An 18415-nucleotide genomic window follows, 5' to 3' on the forward strand; every position below is an offset into this window, starting at 1 on the left:
ATGGACATCTGTTTAGACATAATGATGGTCCAGGGAGAAAAATGGAGATTTTGTACATTATGTCCTTCAAAACAATTGGCTTTCATGTGATTTATCCAATATATTATTAATGTTGAAAAATTAAATGGCAAAAATCCAAAGATATCTTCTTCAGGTCTTATTTCTTATTCATACATGTCCATTTAAAGTTACAATGCAGATCTTTCCAGTGGAGTTATTCTATGCTGTAAAGTTCTAAAAGTGAAAACTCCATTGAAAACAAAATTACTACTGACTTTGCAGTTTGAGAAAAAACCATACTTTTAAATATCATCCTAGTCATTCTTCAGTTTCGTTTACATAGACTAATGTAGTATAATTTATAGTTAAGAGAGCAGCGTCGCGTCGTGCCGTGATCCAGTCTGCAGCAATTCCTGGGTCATACAACGGTGAATTCTTTTTTCCTCTCTAAACTGTCATTAAACACACTAAACTGCATTTGGGTAAAACTTTACTGTAGCTCAGTCCCCAAGTAGAGTGTTTTCTCCCCGGTTCCGTGGTGGCACCTGTGGCCTGCATTCTGGTTTTGCTTCTACTGGGGAGGCGTCAGCGGGACGCCGTGCACCCTCGGTGTCTAAAGAGTGATGTGTTTCCCACGCAGGCTACACTTTGGCTCCGAGCGGCACCGTGGATAACTTCTCAGATTCCGGCCACAGCGAAATCTCCTCACGGTCCAGTATCGTCAGCAACTCCTCCTTCGACTCGCTGCCCGTCTCGCTGCCTGACGAACGGCGCCAGAGGCCATCGGTCGGCATGGTGGAGACCAGCCTGGCCGCAGGCCGGCTGGAGAGGCGGCCGGCGGCGGAGCCCGACCAGTGCAGCCTGGGGTAGGGGCTCGTCCGCGGGCTCGCTCCCCTCTCCCACGTGTGCGGGGCAGGTTACAGGACGCCCAGGGATGCTCTCCCGTCCCGGTTCTGAAGTTCACCGTTTCCCGGTTACGAAGCACCGTGCAGACTGCTTTTCCAGTGCGGTCTGTCCTTCACTGGGACGCGTTTGCTCTGCGCTGAGAGCAGGGGTGACTCAGTCCAGTGAGCTGCTTTCCCGAAATAGTCAGATCGTAGTGAGCACTGTAAGGAAAGTGCTCCTTTCCTGTAAGCAGCTGATGGCTCTTTTCCCCCGTGTTGATATTGTGGGGATGTCACAGGGGAGGAAACGGGACAGGGCCGAGTGGCCACTGTCGCTCAGTCTGGTGGAGCCTAATCCTCTTCCTGGAAGGAAAGGAAGCCTCCTTTCCAGGAAAAAGTGGTTGGGTTTTAGCACGGAGTTATTAGTTAACAAGCTTGCCCTTTCCCCTCCCCTCCCCTCCCCTCCCCTCCCCTCCCCCCCCTCCCCTCCCCTCCCCTCCCCTCCCCTCCCCTCCCCTCCCCTCCTCTCCTCCCCTCCCCTCCCCTCTTCCCCCCTCCCCTCTCCTCTTCCTCCCCTCCCCTCTTCCTCCCCTCCCCTCCCCTCTTTCCCGGCCCCCCTCCCCTCTTCTCCCCTCCCCTCTCTTCTCATCCCCTCCCCTCCCCTTTCCCTCCCCTCCCCTCCCCTTCTGTTTATTATTTTTTTCTCTTTGTTTCCCATTGGCCGCCTAGGTCCTGTGCACCGCTGTCCGAGAGCCGGGGCCTGTACGCTGCAGCTACAGTGATCTCTTCTCCCAGCACAGAGGAGCTTTCCCAAGACCAGGGGGACCGAGCCTCGCTTGACGCTGCTGACAGCGGCCGAGGGAGCTGGACGTCGTGCTCCAGCGGCTCCCACGATAGCATCCAGACCATTCAGCACCAGCGGAGCTGGGAGACGCTCCCCTTCGGGCACGCTCACCTGGACCATTCAGGGGACGCCGCAGGGTTCTGGGCCTCGAGCAGCCACGTGGACCAGGTCATGTTTTCCGACCACAGCACAAAGTATAACAGGCAGAGTCAAAGCCGAGAGAGTCTCGAGCAAGCCCAGTCCCGGGCAAGCTGGGCCTCCTCCACGGGCTACTGGGGAGAAGACTCGGAGGGGGACACGGGCACAATCAAGCGAAGGGGGGGGAAGGACGTCTCCCTCGAAGCTGAAAGCAGCAGCATGATGCCTGCGACCGCCGAAGAAGCCAAGCCCGTCGCCGTGGCTGCCCACGTGGCCGTGCCGCCCAGCGCCACCAAGGGGCTTATTGGTAAGGTCGCCGCCAAGGGGCTTATTGGTAAGCTGACCGCGGGCTCTGTCGTGTCTCGGTCGTGGCTGCACCCTGACTTATTTCCAAAGTAAAAGCATGTGTTTGCGGCTCTTCTCCTCATTCTGTCCCACCCATTGCCGTGTAGGCCTTCCAAGTTAGCAGTGCGCTCAGGATTTTGAAATGAATGGTGGTTAAGGGCCCAGGTTCTGTGGTCAGGTGCTTATAAATACCCTGCAGCAGTCAACCTTCCATGCACCGTAGCTGTCGGGGTCAGTAGGTTGTCCTCATGGGTGTTACCTGCTCCAACATTGATCTTCTCAGCTGAAAATTATCAGGAAGGATGGCCATTCTCTCTAGAGGAAGAATATTTTTTTGTTTAATTGGAACTGTTTTAAATGTTTTACTTTTGTATTTTGTTCCCTTGAATTGTATGTAGAACTTTACCCTTTGCATATTTAAAAATCTTCTGTCGCCGTTTGTTATGCAGGTAAATGTTTCTGTGCTAGACAAATTCCCTGTGCACAGGATAGAACAAGGAGGAGGGTGCAAGAGGTAAGGTAGTGAGTCAGGCAGGCTGCGGGTTTGAATCCCTGCTTTGCCACTTTCCCAGTTTTGTGACACTGGGCAAGGCACTAAACGGTGTCTGTTTCCTCATCTGTAAAATGAATCTAATAATTTCTACCAATGCGGTTGCTGTGAGGTTTAAATGAAATCTCTGCAGAACCCTGGTGTCTAGTTAGCAGTTCATAAGTACACGAAAGACGCTATCACTTCACTGCTGCTCTTTCTGTTGTGAAGTCTCTTATGCTCCTTTAATGCTATCGGGATATATTCTCTATGGCATGTTCAACGCCTGTATAGTTAAAGTGTAGGGATACATCATAGGATACAGAGTGAGAAATTCTGGAATATCTTCACAGACATCACTTTTATTAGTAGGGAAATTGTAGTTATTTTATCACGTAGTCATGGGTGGATGTCGAATTTAATATCTTTTCAAGATGAATGAGGAGAAAACAGTTAACACCTATTCTTAGGTTGCAATTTTTTTTTTTTTTTTTTTTTAAAGAACTGTTATTTATTTATTTATTTTATTATTTTTGGCTGTGTTGGGTCTTCGGTTCGTGCGAGGGCTTTCTTCAGTTACGGCAAGTGGGGGCCACTCTTCATCACGGTGCAGGGACCGCTCTTCATCGCGGTGCGCGGGCCTTTTCACTATCGCGGCCCCTCCCGTTGCGGGGCACAGGCTCCAGACGCGCAGGCTCAGTGTTGTGGCTCACGGGCCCAGCCGCTCCGCGGCATGTGGGATCTTCCCAGACCAGGGCTCAAACCCGTGTCCCCTGCATTAGCAGGCAGATTCTCAACCACTGCGCCACCAGGGAAGCCCAGGTTGCAATTTTTAAAGCACTTTTTTTTTTTTTAATTGAAGTATAGTTGATTTACAGTATTGTGTTAGTTTCAGGTATACAACAAAGTGATTCAATTATATATATATTTTTCATATTATTTTCCATTATAGGTTATTACAAGATATTGAATATAGTTCCCTGTACTATACAGTAAATCCTTGTCGTTTACCTATTTTTATGTAAAGTAGTGTGTATCTGTTAATCCCAAACTCCTAATTTATCCCTCCCCTCTTTTCTTCCCTTTGTAACCATAAATCTGTGAGTCTGTTTATGCTTTGTGTATAAATTCATTTGTATTCTATTTTAGATTCCACGTATAAGTGATATCATAAGATATCTGTCTTTGTCTGGCTTACTTCACTTAGTATGATAATCTCTAGGTCCATCCATGTTGCTGCAAATGGCAATGTTTCATTCTTTTTTATGGCTGAGTAATATTTCATTGTATATATGTACCACATCTTCTGTATCCATTCATCTGTTGATGGGCACATGGGTTGCTTCCACATCTTGGCAATTGCAAATAGAAAAGCACTTTCTTTAACAAACTAATACACAGAATTTTTATTGCAAAGGAAAGAAGAATGATTTAAGTTCCTAACAGCTGAGTCTAGAAAGTTGAAGATAAGAAAACTTTGCTTTTACTTGCCTTTACAGATTCATGTTTTAAGTCATGAAATTAATATAAAAGGACTTCGAGAAAAATACATACCTCACATACACATGGTTTTAAGTTTTGAAATTTGCATCATTTTTTTGTACTATTCTTCCAAATTTATTGTGATTCCCTATTTTCCGAAGTGAGGCCCAAGACTTGAAAGTAACCTGGGATTGATTCTCTGCCTGCTGAGGGTAGATGGCCCGGCAAAGAGGGACAGCCCGCTGGCCCCCGGGGCAGGGAGAGGGGAGGGAACCGCTGGCAGGCACCACTCCCGTGTTGCAGGCTCTGTTCCCTTTGCTCGGTGTTTCCAGTAAACCCCAGGGTTGGGCGTTAGCCTGGTTACTGCGTGACAGGTAGAGTCGCTCTGCGGCGCCCCGGTGAGCGTTACAGGTGCTTAGATCGCTTAGATGACCCGGTGCGTGGCGGGCTTGGTGCGCGTCCCCCCCCCCCCCCGCCCCGCCGGCACCCCGCCCTGCGCGCAGCCCCACGTGCCTTTCCCGCGGGCGCAGCGCTCTCCGTCTCGGTCCTCCTCCTGCCCGAGGAGCGCACGTGGCCTGGGCCGCGCGCCCCGCGATGCTCACGGCGGCGCCTTGTCTCTCCCTCCCGCAGCGAGGAAGGAGGGCCGCTACCGGGAGCCGCCGCCCACGCCGCCGGGATACGTGGGCATCCCCATCACCGACTTCCCCGACGCGCACCCGCACCCCGCCCGGAAGCCGCCGGACTACACCGTGGCGCTGCAGCGCTCCAGGATGCTGGCCCGGCCGGCCGACACCCCCGCCCCGGGCGGCGCCAGGCCCGCCCCGCGGCCGCAGTGGCACCGGCCCGGCGACGACCCGCGCCCCGGCCCCTGCGCGCCCCCGGGCCTCGCCGCCGAGGAGGACGGTACATGCGCTCCCCCCAGAGGCCCGGGTTCCGCGCCCGCCCCCGGCCTCGGTGCCAGCCGTTGGGCTGCGTTTTGCTTTTTCCGAAGTGGCTGGAGAAGTAACTAAAGATTGCGGAGGGGTCCCCTGTAGTACCGTGTGAGCCTGGGTGCATTTCCCTCCTAATCCTCGGTTTTCTGGGGAAATGCTCTGAGTCCCAGATGAAAGTCTGGTGGAAAAGCCCACTTCTCTAGAGCTTTCTTGCCTTCTCTGTACGAGTCGAGCTGGCCGTGCTGGGGTGAGGTTGAAGGGGGAGACCATGCCCCGCCCCCCACCCCGCTCCTGCTTTTAAGGTTTGAGGTTAACATGTTTTATTCTGGAAATAATCATTATAGGAAAAAGCAAAACACAATTCATGAAAACTACTTACAATCCTGCCACTTGCAGATAACTTCCATTAGCATTTTGTCATATATCCTTCTAGACTTTTTTTTTTTTTAAAGGAGACATACTTTAATAGCCTTTTCAGATAATTGTGGTTATTTTTTGATATTGTATGGAAATTCAACAAGTAGTCATTTCTTTTTTTTTTTTTTTTATGGCTGTGTTGGGTCTTCGTTTCTGCGCGAGGGCTTTCTCTAGTCGCGGCAAGCGGGGGCCACTCTTCATCGCGGTGCGCGGGCCTCTCACTATCGCGGCCTCTCTTGTTGCGGAGCACAGGCTCCAGACGCGCAGGCTCAGTAGTTGTGGCTCACGGGCCCAGTTGCTCCGCGGCATGTGGGATCTTCCCAGACCAGGGCTCGAACCCGTGTCCCCTGCATTGGCAGGCAGACTCTCAACCACCGCGCCACCAGGGAAGCCCTAGACTTTTTTATATGTATATGCGTGTATATTACTTAAGAAGTCATATGTTATTTTATAACTTTTTTCAATGAATTTATCATTCATGAGTTTCCAGTCAGTAAATATACAATGTATTTTTATAGTGGGTATGTATATTTAAAGATGTGCATCCCATATACTTTATTTTAAACTTTTCTTTTTTTTATAAATTTATTTTATTTATTTTTGGCTGTGTTGGGTCTTCATTGCTGCGTGCAGGCTTTCTCTAGTTTCGGCGAGCGGGGGCTACTCTTCGTTGCGGTGCGTGGGCTTCTCATTGCAGTGGCTTCTCTTGTTGCGGAGCACGGGCTCTAGGCACGTGGGCTTCAGTAGTTGTGGCTCGCGGGCTCAGCAGTTGTGGCTCGTGGGCTCTAGAGCACAGGCTCAGTAGTTGTGGTGCATGGGCTTAATTGCTCTTTGGCATGTGGGATCTTCCCGGACCAGGGCTCGAACCCGTGTCCCCTGCATTGGCAGGCGGATTCTTAACCACTGCGCCACCAGGGAAGCCCCTTAAACTTTTTTATTATTATTAATCATTAGGTAGAAAAAAAGTTGAGGATCTTAGGTGACCTATACTAAGAGAACACAGCTGTGGTATTTTTATTTAGCATGTCGGTGAACATGTTCTCTCTAAGCACAAGAAAACGACTTGCTTGCTTATTGATTTTTCTTTTGTTTCTTCCTTTCTTTCGTGGTTGTGTCGGCAGAAGATGAACAAGTGTCTGCGGTTTGAGGCACGGGCTTGTCTGCGCCCGTGTCGGCCACCCACAGGAGAGCACAGAAGACGTCCCCTAGCGTCAGAGCCTTGGGACTCACACTCTGAGGATGGTGGACCAGTTTGCCTCCTTCCCTGCCTTAAAAGCAGCGTGGGGCTCCTTCCCCCCTTCTTCCTGTCCCCTTTGCATGTGAAATACTGTGAAGAAACCGCCCTGGCACTTTTCCGCCTTGTTGCTTGAATGCACAGCGCAGCGTCTCCAAGCTCCTGTGGCTGCCTGCCACGTCACACAGCATCATTCCAGACTCCAAGGTCATCACCACCCGTGAGTCACTCTGGCTGCACTTCTCCACGCCTGGAAGGAGTTTTTAAAAAATCTTCCTTTTAGATTTCGATCCAGTCCTAGCACTTGGTTTCATTGGAATCGTGAGAACAGCCAGCCGTGGAACTACTTGGGGTCTTTAACCCACCGAGGAAGACAAAGGAAAACAATGAAATCCTTGAGTGCAGTGCTCGTTCGCTTGTTTACAGGGCCCTCCTCCGTTTTCTGGGTTTTTTTTTTCCTTTTCTTTTAAATGAGTTTAAAGATTGTGTTCAGAGAGTAAATATTATATCCATTTAATGATTTTACAGTATTATGTTGAACCTTTAAGTAGGGTTGCCAGCCGGGGTTTCTCAAAAACCAAATATGCCGGACAGGGTGTGGTCACACCAGGGAGAGGGAAGGCTGGCCCAGGGCCCCGTTTCCCGTGTCCCGGCCGCGCCCGGGAAGTGCCCGATCCTGGAAGCGTGAGATGTTAGCCAATTACCTAGATCCCAGGGCCCCCGGCCCCTCCTTCCCCAGGGGCTGGGGCTCTTCTTTACGACTGTTTGCACATGGCCGGGGAGGGGACTGGGACTCTTGCGTCCTGTGTGGAGCGCAGGGCGGGGTCTCCCGAGGGCGTGTCCTGCTCCATCGAGACAGACGGCAAACCGCGTGTTTTTTTTTTTAAATTATGTTTCTTTGATTTCTGTTTATTTAGTTTTAGGGATTCTCTTGCTTGTTTTCAAAGAGAAACGTTCATAACTGGAGAGCATTGTAGTGAAAGCAGCTCGGGGTGTTGGCGCTAACGCCAGCTGTTCGTACTGCTCTTTGAAGACAGCCTCCCCGTATCGATCGGTCGCCATGAGGGAATAAACAAGCCTTTAGCGTGAAGACGATCAAAAGATCCAAAACCCAGTGCGATCCGCCAGCCTTTGTTTGCAAGGCGGGTCGGTCGCCGAAGACCGACCCGTAAGTGGCTTTACGGACGCCGAGACGGAGAAGGCCTGAGTGTAGCAACCACGTGTTCACAGCTGCTATTAACCCCAGAAGGACTGAGATGGCCCCTCCGGTCTATTTTTGTGTTGTTTTTGCACAGACTCCGGAAAAGTGAAGGCTGCCAATCCGAGTAGTACTCAGATGGGAGGAACTGCTGGTCTTGGGTGTTTTTTCCATTAAATTCAGCTGATCATATTGATCAGTAGATAAACGTAAATAGCTTCCAATTTTAAAAGTCAAATTGCAGTGTTTTTTCACTGTATCAAAGCAATGTCAGTGCTTTATTTAATAATTCTCTCCTGTATCATGGCATTTGTCTACTTATATATTACATTATCAATGATGCATTTGTAATTTTACATGTAAGATGCATTATTTGCCAGTTTTCTTCTATAGGCTGTGGACCTCATGCGCATCTAGAAAGACAGAACTCTTGCTCTACACAAGTCGCACAAATGTTACCTAAGCATTAAGTCACCGTAGAACATAGTAGGAGTGTAACCTCAGTTCGCTCTGTGATGTCAAGTGCAGAATGTACAATTAACTGGTGATTTCCTCATCCTTTTGATACTACTTGTACCTGTATGTCTTTTAGAAAGACATTGGCGGAGTCTGTATCCCTTTTGTATTTTTAATACAATAATTGTACATATTGGTTATATTTTTGTTGAAAATGGTAGAAATGTACTATGTTTATGCCTCTACGTCCAGTTTGTACAAGCTGGAAAATAAATAAATATAACATAATGCCTTGCCTATATTCTTAACGACTCGTGCATGCTTTTTCTTACTGAAGCGTAAGAAAGCCCTTGGATCTCACTGCAGGAGCGAGTCCAGAGGGCACTGAGGGTAGACCGACGATGTCGCCTAAAACTGCCCAAATAGCCTATTCTTTTAGGTAGCTTTCTGTTGATTCAGAGAAAAGAACTTGATATCATTCATGTTAACAGAAATTAATATCATTCATGTGTCCAGAATTCATAGTGTTTGAGATTCAGTGAAAAATTATGTTATCGCTATGTATCTATTGAATACATAGCATTTGTCTCTGCCCAATTCCTTTCCAATAAAAATCTCTATGGGACATAATATTTTTGATTCCCAATATACATTCAAGATCCTGGCCACTAAGTTAAGAGTACAATCTAGCAAGTGATTTGGAACTTCTACATCAAATATCATTGTTCTGTCTACGAGTCCTAATGCGTGGTAGGTCTGAATAATATTTTGGTCTATGAGAAGGGCACTTATATTTAAAAAGGTGAGAATCAGTTAAGCAGCAACCCTTTCGAGCACATTTTGAAATCAAGGATTATTTCTTATCCTCAAGCAGGCGTTAATAAAAGTCCCGTCCATCACCCACCCGGAAACCACAGAAGGCGGAGTGGCAAGGATGTGGAAACACGAGCACGAAATGTGAGGAAATGTGAAGGCGTCTAGAAAGATGGCAGGAGTTCAGTCCTGATGCTAAAGGGAAAATGGCCAAACTTAAAACTCTTCCTGAGGCATTTGTGCTATCTTGGTGAGTAAATTTTGAAAATCTGGCCACCAAAACAGTTTGGAGAATGAAAACCATTCCTGTAGCTTCAGCTGTACCTGTTCAGAATGCAGGTGCCCCGTGTGGACGCATGTGTTCCCACGTGTCTGCCTCTGTCATCTGTTCACTGTGAAACCCTTCGCTCAGGGAAGCCCTATCACAACAGCAACCCGTGCTCCCCTTAAATTTCTGTCATTGAAAAAGCTTTTCTCTAATGTGTTTGTTTTTTTTTTTTAATTTATTTATTTTTGGCTGTGTTGGGTCTTCGTTGCCGCGCACGGGCTTTCTCTGGTTGCGGTGCGTGGGCTTCTCATTGCGGTGGCTTCTCTTGTTGCGGAGCACGGGCTCTAGGCGTGCGGGCTTCAGTAGTTGTGGTGCGTGGGCTCAGTAGTTGTGGCTTGTGGGCTCTAGAGCGCAGCCTCAGTAGTTGTGGTGCACGGGCTTAGTTGCCCTGCAGAATGTGGGATCTTCCCGGACCAGGGCTCGCACCCGTGTCCCCTGCATTGGCAGGTGGATTCTTAACCACTGCGCCACCAGGGAAGCCCTCTCTAATGTGTTTTGAAAAATATTAAAGATCTGATGTTTTGAGGAATTACCTCTTCATCACTTTTTGTATTTTGCTAAAAATAAAGGAAAATGACAAATCAGCCATGATGCCTGTTCTTACGCGGTTATGTTTTAGGTTACCTTTAAGTAGCAAAGACTCCACTCCAGGTTTGTAAGAAGTATGTGTTCATCAGATGTGATCAGTGGTAGTGACAGAGTTTACTCTGTGTCATGTTAATAACAGACGTTTGCCACGTTGTAGGAATATTGCAGAAAGCCCTCCTCCCTAATCAAAAAGACTATAAACGGACCTGGTTCCTTTTTCATACATGCAGGTTAAAGCCCTCCAAATATTTTCCTCAGCTTTAACTCCTTCCCTCTTCTGGGAGGTGTAGAGTTTATGCTCATCTGTACTTAATATATTTGATCACCAAGCCACTGATAATCTCTCAAAACGTTCTCAAAGAATGCAAGCTGCTGAAAAAGTGTGTATCAACACACCTGGTAGGTCTGTGTGCTGATGTGTTTCTCAAGGAATGTGTTTCTCACTTCTGTTCGTGCTGAAGAAAAAGAGGAAGCTCTCTGAGTCCTTGATCCCCTGTTATCGTTCTCCTTGAGAAATAGCTTACTCCAAGAATAAAGGAAGTGTAGCACTGAGGGGGTCAAGCTGTTGATTGGAGAAGCGAATGATCTTGCAAATACTCACAAAGATTGTCAGCCAGTGTAGGCTGGAAGGGGCAGTAATGGAATGGAAATGAGTAGGACAGACTGCAGCCGAGGGGCCAGGACCCTTCAGAAAGATCTTACAGTGAATGAGGGTTTACCCAGTTGACAGGGAGATGGAAACACTGACTGGAACGAAACAATAATTTGTGAATTGCAGTTTTTTCAACATTCACATCTCAGCCAAGGACAAGGCAAGCGCAGTGAAACTCCTGCCTGTGTTTTGAAATGATACTTGCCCAGTTAATTTTTACAGAGCCATGGCCACGTAACAGGGACATTTATAGACGCAATCAAAACATTGCATGACAGGTTACAGAATCTTAGAAAAGGCTTTATTTTATGGGCACTCAATAGATCCTAACCATTTTCATTATGGGAAAAATTAAGCATAGAATATAGTATCTGAAGTAAATTTACAAACGACCAATTTTTATAGAAGAGAGAAACTAGTGAAATAAATTCACCGTAGGGTATTCAACACTTCAAAAGTCAAGGCTTCGTTTTTTTGTTTTTTGTTTTTTTCTGTAGCTAGTTTAATAAAATTTAGGAAATTTTCATAATATTAACTCTGACCTAACATCGAGTGGTTGACATGCGGTGTGGTCTGATGGGAACCAATGAAGTAAAAGTATATCCCAGTATTTGAGGTTTTCCTTAATTTATATAGATTGGAACCTTTTTTTCAAACAAGACTATAAAACTGATTTAGGATCAAGTCAGTGTCACATGTAGCATGAAGATGAAAATAATGTACAAACCTACCAGGTGTAGTTTAATGAGCTAATTTCACTTGTGTGCACTTCCTATGATCCAGGCACTTTTCTTGATGCCAGATATTTACAGATATCACTAAAGTGAATCAAAGTGCCTTCCAATTATAGCCTTCTTTTGGCTGAATGTCTCCCATTTCTCAGACCTGAGAGGGGAAAACTTGCTGAGTGATCCCAGGATCATAAATGAGTACCTTATCAAGCAGCCTTGATCACAGCTAGATCAAAGATATGAGATGCCTGGCCCACGAGCTGCCAATCCAGGCTTGCTAGACATCTAGAAGAAGGTCCTAGAAGGAGCATTGTGACCGGTAGGGAAAGTAAACCAAACTGAACTCATCACATTCTCTTTGGGGAGTTTCTGTGCGGAGGTGAAAAAGAGCAAAGGCTCGCCCAGTCAGGATGCAGAAGCTGTGAGACAAGAGAAGTGATGAGAACGAAAAAAGCATGAGTAAGAAGAGGGCCACGAGGTCAGGAAAGTGAGGGGCACTCAAAGCCGAGAACAGCAGACACCTGTTTCTTGGGGAGCAACCACATGCTAGGGCATAGTTGCCCCAGCATGAATGTCCAGCCTGAGAACCACTCCTCGCAGCTGGGCTCTGAGCTCTTCTTCCCGAAACCCGAATGGAGAACCATCCCTCTCTCGGTAACCAGTGTCCTCAGCACTTAGAACAGTGCCTGGGATAGTGGTAAGGTTTTAGTAAATGAGCACCTTATCGGGGCCTCTGGAGGGCCCAAATTATAGATAGATTGGACAGTCAAAATCAGCCAACATGCATTTATGTTTTGTTATTAAAGCACTTATATTTTAGACAGTGTTTTGGTTCACAGCAAATTTGAGTGGAAAGTACAGAGTCCCATATACCCCTCGCCTCCCTCACTGTTGACATCGCCCACCAGAGTGGTACATGTATTACAGTGGATAACCCAACCTTGACCCGTCTTCATCACCCACATTCTACAGTTTACGTTAGGTTCACTCTTGGTGGTGTACATTCTACGACATGCATTTATCGAAGGGCGTCTATAGCTGTGCCCAGTACTGGTGAATATTCAGAAGTAAAATAACTTTAAAATATTTCTGTTTTCTTTATTGAGGTATAACGGACACATAAATGACTCTTGACAAGGCTAGCAAGGATTTACGATTAACCAAGAGAAGCAAAGAATAAAAGACTGTCGAGGAGCTACATTTCTGTGTGGCTAAAGAAGTTCAGATGAATGAAAGATGGACAGAGGCTGAGTTATCCAGAGGAGAGTCTTTGACTCCCCATGAGGTCTCCGCGATGCCTGGACGTCGAGGAGACACGCCTAACTAGACAGGGCTTCGGGATTTGGAGACGCTGAGAAATTGGTTGGAATGAGCAAGGGAGTGTGCTGTTACTTGGGACAAAAATGTTTTACAGAGATTGTAGTTGTTGTTTTAGGGGCTCAATAAATGTTCATAAAAAGAAAAAAGTAAGGGGAAGAGCAGAAGAAAGGATCTGTGCTGAGATAACGGTCTGGAGGGAAGATCTGATTCAGCAGGCGTGCAGGTCGCAAAGCTGGGCGAGGAGAAGGGGGTCACCCGGGCCGGGAGGTGTGGGGTCGGGACAGGAGGGAAGAACAAAGACTGTTCAAGGGAAAAACGAATCAGTAGAACGTGATGTCCAACGGGACACGAGAAATTAAAGATAAGATCAAGCCCCTCCCCCAGCATCGAAAAAAAAATGACTTTTAAGAGACTTAAAATTCCTAGGCGGGGTGCTTAAGTGGGAGAAGCTACATTGACAAAGGTGGAGACATTGCAGAAAATGATGCTGATTTTTATCCATTCATCTGTCGATGGACACTTAGATTGCTTCCATATCTTGGCTATTGTAAATACAGCTGCAGTGAACATTGGGGTGCATGTATATCCATTTGAACCATGGAATATTACTCAGCCATAAAAAAGAATGAAATGATGCCATTTGCAGCCACATGGATGGACCTAGAGATGATCGTACCAAGTGAAGTAAGTCAGAAAGAGAAAGACAAATACCATATGCTACTGCTTATACGTGGAATCTAAAAAAAATGATACAAATGAACTTATCTACAAAACAGAAACAGACTCACAAATGTGGAAACTCACTTATGGTTACAAAAGGGGAAACGGGGGGTGGGGGGGAGGGGTGGAGGGAAAAATTAGGAGTTTGTGATGAACATACACACATGACTATATTCCAAATAGATAGCCAATAAGGACCTACTGTACAGCACAGGGAACTCTGCTCAATATTTTGTACTAACCTATAAGGGAAAAGAATATGAAAAAAACATATGTATGTATAACTGAATCACTTCACTCTGTATGACTGTATGACAGACTCTAGGTCCATCCACCTCACTACAAATAACTCAATTTCGTTTCTTTTTATGGCTGAGTAATATTCCATTGTGTATATGTGCCACATCTTCTTTATCCATTCATCTGTCGATGGACACCTAGGTTGCTTCCATGTCCTGGCTATTGTAAATAGAGCTGCAATGAACATTGTGGTACATGACTCTTTCTGAATTATGGTTTTCTCAGGGTATATGCCCAGTAGCAGGATTGCAAACCAGCACTTTAAATGTGTTTTTGGAATCAAGTGGGTTAGAAATGAATAATATTTATTAACCATTGTGGTGCTTTTTTCTCTTGAATATTCTATTAATTTATTTCTACCATAAAATAGTTCCTTCTCCCCCTTCCCCTTCCCCCCTTCTCTCTGCATCCTTCATCCCCTTCACCACCGCCCTACCCTGACTTAGGAAAATAGTTCCTTTTTTCAGGATTCTTTGGTGCTGAGCCACGCCTTACTGAAGGGTGGTTCTCATCAGAGAAATGTGTAAATACATGAATCCCTCAGGCTCAGCGTGAAGCCTCTGTTGCCGAATCTTTAGGGTCTTTGAAACCAGCGTTTCCAAATCAGGTGAAGCGTGTGGCTGTCCTTTCTTGCTCAGACCTCCTCTCATGACCCCACAGAGAAGCCTGGAGAGAGTTCCTTCCGTCCCAGCAACAAAATAAGATTTTGTCCTTCCCCCTTTAAAACGATTACAGGCCATGGGCATCGCCATTTCACTAAGTTAAGTCATTGCTTTCTCAGCTCAGACTGGTGTGTGTCTTCCCAGAAGCTCCTGGCCGTGCAGGAAGAGCAGTGAATGTGTCTGATGCGGCGTGAGTGTGAGAGAGAAGACGAGGTGTGTGTCTCTGCGTGTGAGCGCAGGCGAGGAAGGATGGGTGTAAGTATAGCGGCGGGGTAATGGGGGAAGAAGGTAAGTTAAAAGGGAAAAAGGGGAACAGTGGACGCTTACAGTGGGCACAGTTTTACAGCTTCACAAAATGTTGTGTTGTGTTGTGTTTTAAGGTAGCCTAGCTATCTAAGCTGGGAAGTCAGGGCACCAGGAGGCGTTTGGAAAACATTCTAACGCTCCGTAAGACATTGCAAACCATTTTTTCCTGGCTTCTTTCTAAATGAAAACAAACCTTTATCTTGGAAAATTAAATACATTGTTTGTGGGCATTCTGCAAAGAGAGTATTTCTCTTTGAGGACTCTTTCAGATACAAGAAGGTGAATGACTGAAATTTTGCACTTGTGCCTACTCTTCCTGTGGTGTCTGTGTGTATGCAAAGCTGTGCATCGACGAACTTCCAGAAGCTCTCCTCCGAGGGAGTAGATTGGCTTTTATGCCATCGATATATATATATATATATATATATTATATATATATATATATAATATATATATAATATATATATATTTTTTTAATGTGACAAGAAGTCTGTGTATCATGGGCTTTTTCCCTGGTGAAGACAAACTTGTTCTCAGCTGCCAGCGGGCTGCTCTGTGGGCCCTTCCCTTCCACCCCAGCTTGGCCTTCCATGGCCCGTGGACCCAATAAATTCCCCCCGAGGTCCAGTGAATGCGCCTGGTGCTGGTCAGGCTGGCAAGGTCAGAAGGACTTCCTTCTCTTCTCAGCAAGGTCTCCAAATCACCTCTTCGGGATGTGTGAGCCCTGGGTGAAGAATTCAGAGACAAATGTGGGAGCAGACTCCAATTCCTTATTTTATTCTTTTTAAAAAAAAATTTTTATAAATTTATTTATTTATTTACTTTTGGCTGCGTTGGGTCTTTGTTGCTGCACACGGGCTTTCTCTAGTTGCGGCCAGCGGGGGTACTCTTTGTTGCGGAGCACGGGCTCTAGGCGCACGGGCTTCAGTAGTTGTGGCGCACGGGCTCAGTAGTTGTGGCGCACGGGCTTAATAGCTCCGCGGCATGTGGGATCTTCCCGGACCAGGGCTCGAACCCATGTCCCCTGCATTGGCAGGCGGATTCTTAACCACTGCGCCACCAGAGAAGTCCCCCTTATTTTATTCTTACAAAGCGTTAGGGATGAGGACAAGCCCAAGTGTCCCCAGGAACGACAGCACACCTGGCATGGTCACCTGCCACATGGAGCTACCCATGTCCCTTGGCCAGGACGACACTCAAGCAGGGAGTCCAACGGGTGCCTGAAGCAGACACAGGCCCACGTTTCCTGGTGTGCGGGTTGGAATCCAGGTGGCTTGGGGGCTGGCAGGGGAAGAGGGCTGGGGTTAGAGAGCAAGGGCCCCCTGGGCTTATCCTGGATTGCTCTCTTGCCTTTATGCTCCCAGAATTGGTGTACTAGGGCTGCTGTAACAAAATACCACAGAAAGGTATTTTCTCATAGTTCTGGGGGCTGAAGTCCAAGGTCAAGTTGCTGGCAGGTGTGGCTCTCCAGAGGCCTCTTCCTCGGCTGCAGACGGCCGCCTTCTCACTGTGAGCGCACCCCTGCTGTCTTTTCTCTTCCTCTAAGGACCTCAGTCCTCTTATTTAGGGCCTCACTCTTATGCCCTCATTTAACCCCAGTGACGCCTTTAAAGGCCCCATCTCCAAATATAGTCACATTGGGGATTGGGGGTCCAACATACAGATTTGGGGGGACACCATTCATAGCAGGGGCCACTGAGCCACCAGAGCAAGATCTCAGGTTCCTGATGGCAGGAGCCCCCAGGCAGCTCTAAGGAATGTTCATGAGACACTCTTCACCAGCGATGGCCCTCCAGGCGCCATTTCCCTCTGCTCGTGATGGGTGAGAGCCTTAAAAACTGACCTGTGGTCCTTCAGGTCTCTCATAATGACCCCAGTACTTGTCTCTCCCCAGGAAACACTCTGCTGAGTCCAGGGTCTCCTTTGTAGCTGGTTTTTAGTATCACAGAGCCTTTCCTAAGTAGCAAACTTCTGGTGTACTTTTTGAAGAATTTTTTTATTTTTACTGAAGTATAGTTGATTTACAATGTTGTATTAGTTTCAGGTGTACAGCAAAGTGATTCAATTATATATATATGTATATATATTCTTTTTCAGACTCTTTTCCATTAAAACTTATTACAAGATACTTAGTATAGTTCTCTGTGCTATACAGCAGGTCCTTGTTTATCTATTTATATATAGTAGTGTGTATATGTTAATCCCAAATTCCTAATTTCAGCCCATTTTCCCCTTTGGTAATCATAAGTTTGTTTTCTATGTCTGTGAGTCTTTCTATTTTGTAAATAAGTTCATGTGTATCATATTTTAGATTCCACATATGAGTGATATCATATGATATTTGTCTTTCTCTGTCTGGCTTACTTCACTTAGTGTGATAATCTCTAGGTCTATCCATGTTGCTGTAGATGGCATTGTTTCATTCTGTTTTATGGCTGAGTAATATTCCATTGTATATATGTACCACATCGTCTTTATCCATTCATGTGTCGATGGGCATTTATGTTGCTTCCATGTCTTGGCTACTGTGAATAGTGCTGCTGTGAACATTGGGGTGCGTGTACCTTTTCAAAATAGAGTTTTCACTGGATATATGCCCAGGAGTAGGATTACTGGATCATATGGCAGCTCCATTTTTAGTTTTTTAAGGAACCTCCATCCTGCTCTCCATAGTGACTGTATCAATTTACATTCGCACCAATAGTGCAGGAGGGTTCCCTTTTCTCCACACCCTCTCCAGCATTTATTTGTAGACATTTTTTGTAACAGGTGAAGAGAGGTTTGCAAGTGCACAAACACACTGTAACAGTGTGAATGAGCAAGTGATGGCTAAGGAGGCCGGATTATCATCACCTCATGGCCCCAAACCAGAGGCGTGATTGGAACCCACAGCCTGTGCTGTGGGACCCAAGGCCAGTGCAGAGCAGAGCCCTTGTGAAGGTCCAGGGGGGACAAGAAAAGTGGCTGCTTCAGCCAGTTCCCTGATGCTTGGACTGGGCATGAGGCCAGCTGGCACGGTCTGCCTGGCGTGGGATGTGGTAGGGGTACTGTCAGGGCAGGGGTGGGGTTGTGAGCCCAGGCCAAGGGCTCTGGCTATAGGAATAGGAAAATGTCTCAGAAGTCCTCAAAAACTCAAGTGAAAATTTTTGAATGATCAGAGTCTAATGATTATCACAATTTGAAAGCCGTTGTTCTCAAGACACTTTCACGTTCTTCACGGTCAGAAGTTTCATAAGCTTTGTTATTATGGAAATAATAATACTAATGCATCATTTGCTCTTTTCTCTGCATTGACATTGCACTGATGGTACAAAAGCAAGGGTGGTACCTTAGCAAGGATTAAAGCAGCGGCACCAAAGCGAACCAGCAGTCACTGTGTTTTTCACCATCGTGTACTTGCAGTAAAACAAACAAACCAACAAACAAAACCACACCAGTCTTTGATGAGACAGTAAAGTGTTTAAAATTGCATGAAATCCTACCTCTTGAGTACTTGTCTCTTCTACATTCTGGATGAAGAAATGGAAATACAAACA

General features: G+C 46.5%; 1 protein-coding gene and 1 long non-coding RNA gene across 21 annotated transcripts in view; both read left to right on the plus strand.

Moving 5' to 3' along the window:
* The window catches only part of RAPGEF2 (Rap guanine nucleotide exchange factor 2), a 251541-nt gene extending 242794 nt beyond the window's left edge, over positions 1-8747 (plus strand). For 16 of the 20 annotated variants that reach the window (XM_082391303.1, XM_082391287.1, XM_082391286.1 and 13 more), the window contains 4 exons: positions 641-866; positions 1614-2200; positions 4853-5125; positions 6693-8747. In XM_082391303.1, the coding sequence (XP_082247429.1) occupies positions 641-866; positions 1614-2200; positions 4853-5125; positions 6693-6718 (1112 nt within the window). In that variant the 3' untranslated portion in view covers positions 6719-8747. The remainder of the gene's footprint in view (positions 1-640; positions 867-1613; positions 2201-4852; positions 5126-6692) is intronic. The other 4 variants (XM_082391300.1, XM_082391296.1, XM_082391291.1 and 1 more) reach the window with 3 other exon arrangements.
* On the plus strand, positions 2207-3916 carry LOC309628370. The gene is made up of 2 exons (XR_014244460.1): positions 2207-3210; positions 3563-3916. It is a non-coding gene; the product is annotated as an uncharacterized lncRNA (long non-coding RNA).
* Positions 8748-18415: the final 9668 nt, after the last annotated feature.

This window comes from Balaenoptera borealis (assembly GCF_965194805.1).
Source record: "Balaenoptera borealis genome assembly, chromosome: 4".
Lineage (NCBI taxonomy): Eukaryota > Metazoa > Chordata > Mammalia > Artiodactyla > Balaenopteridae > Balaenoptera > Balaenoptera borealis.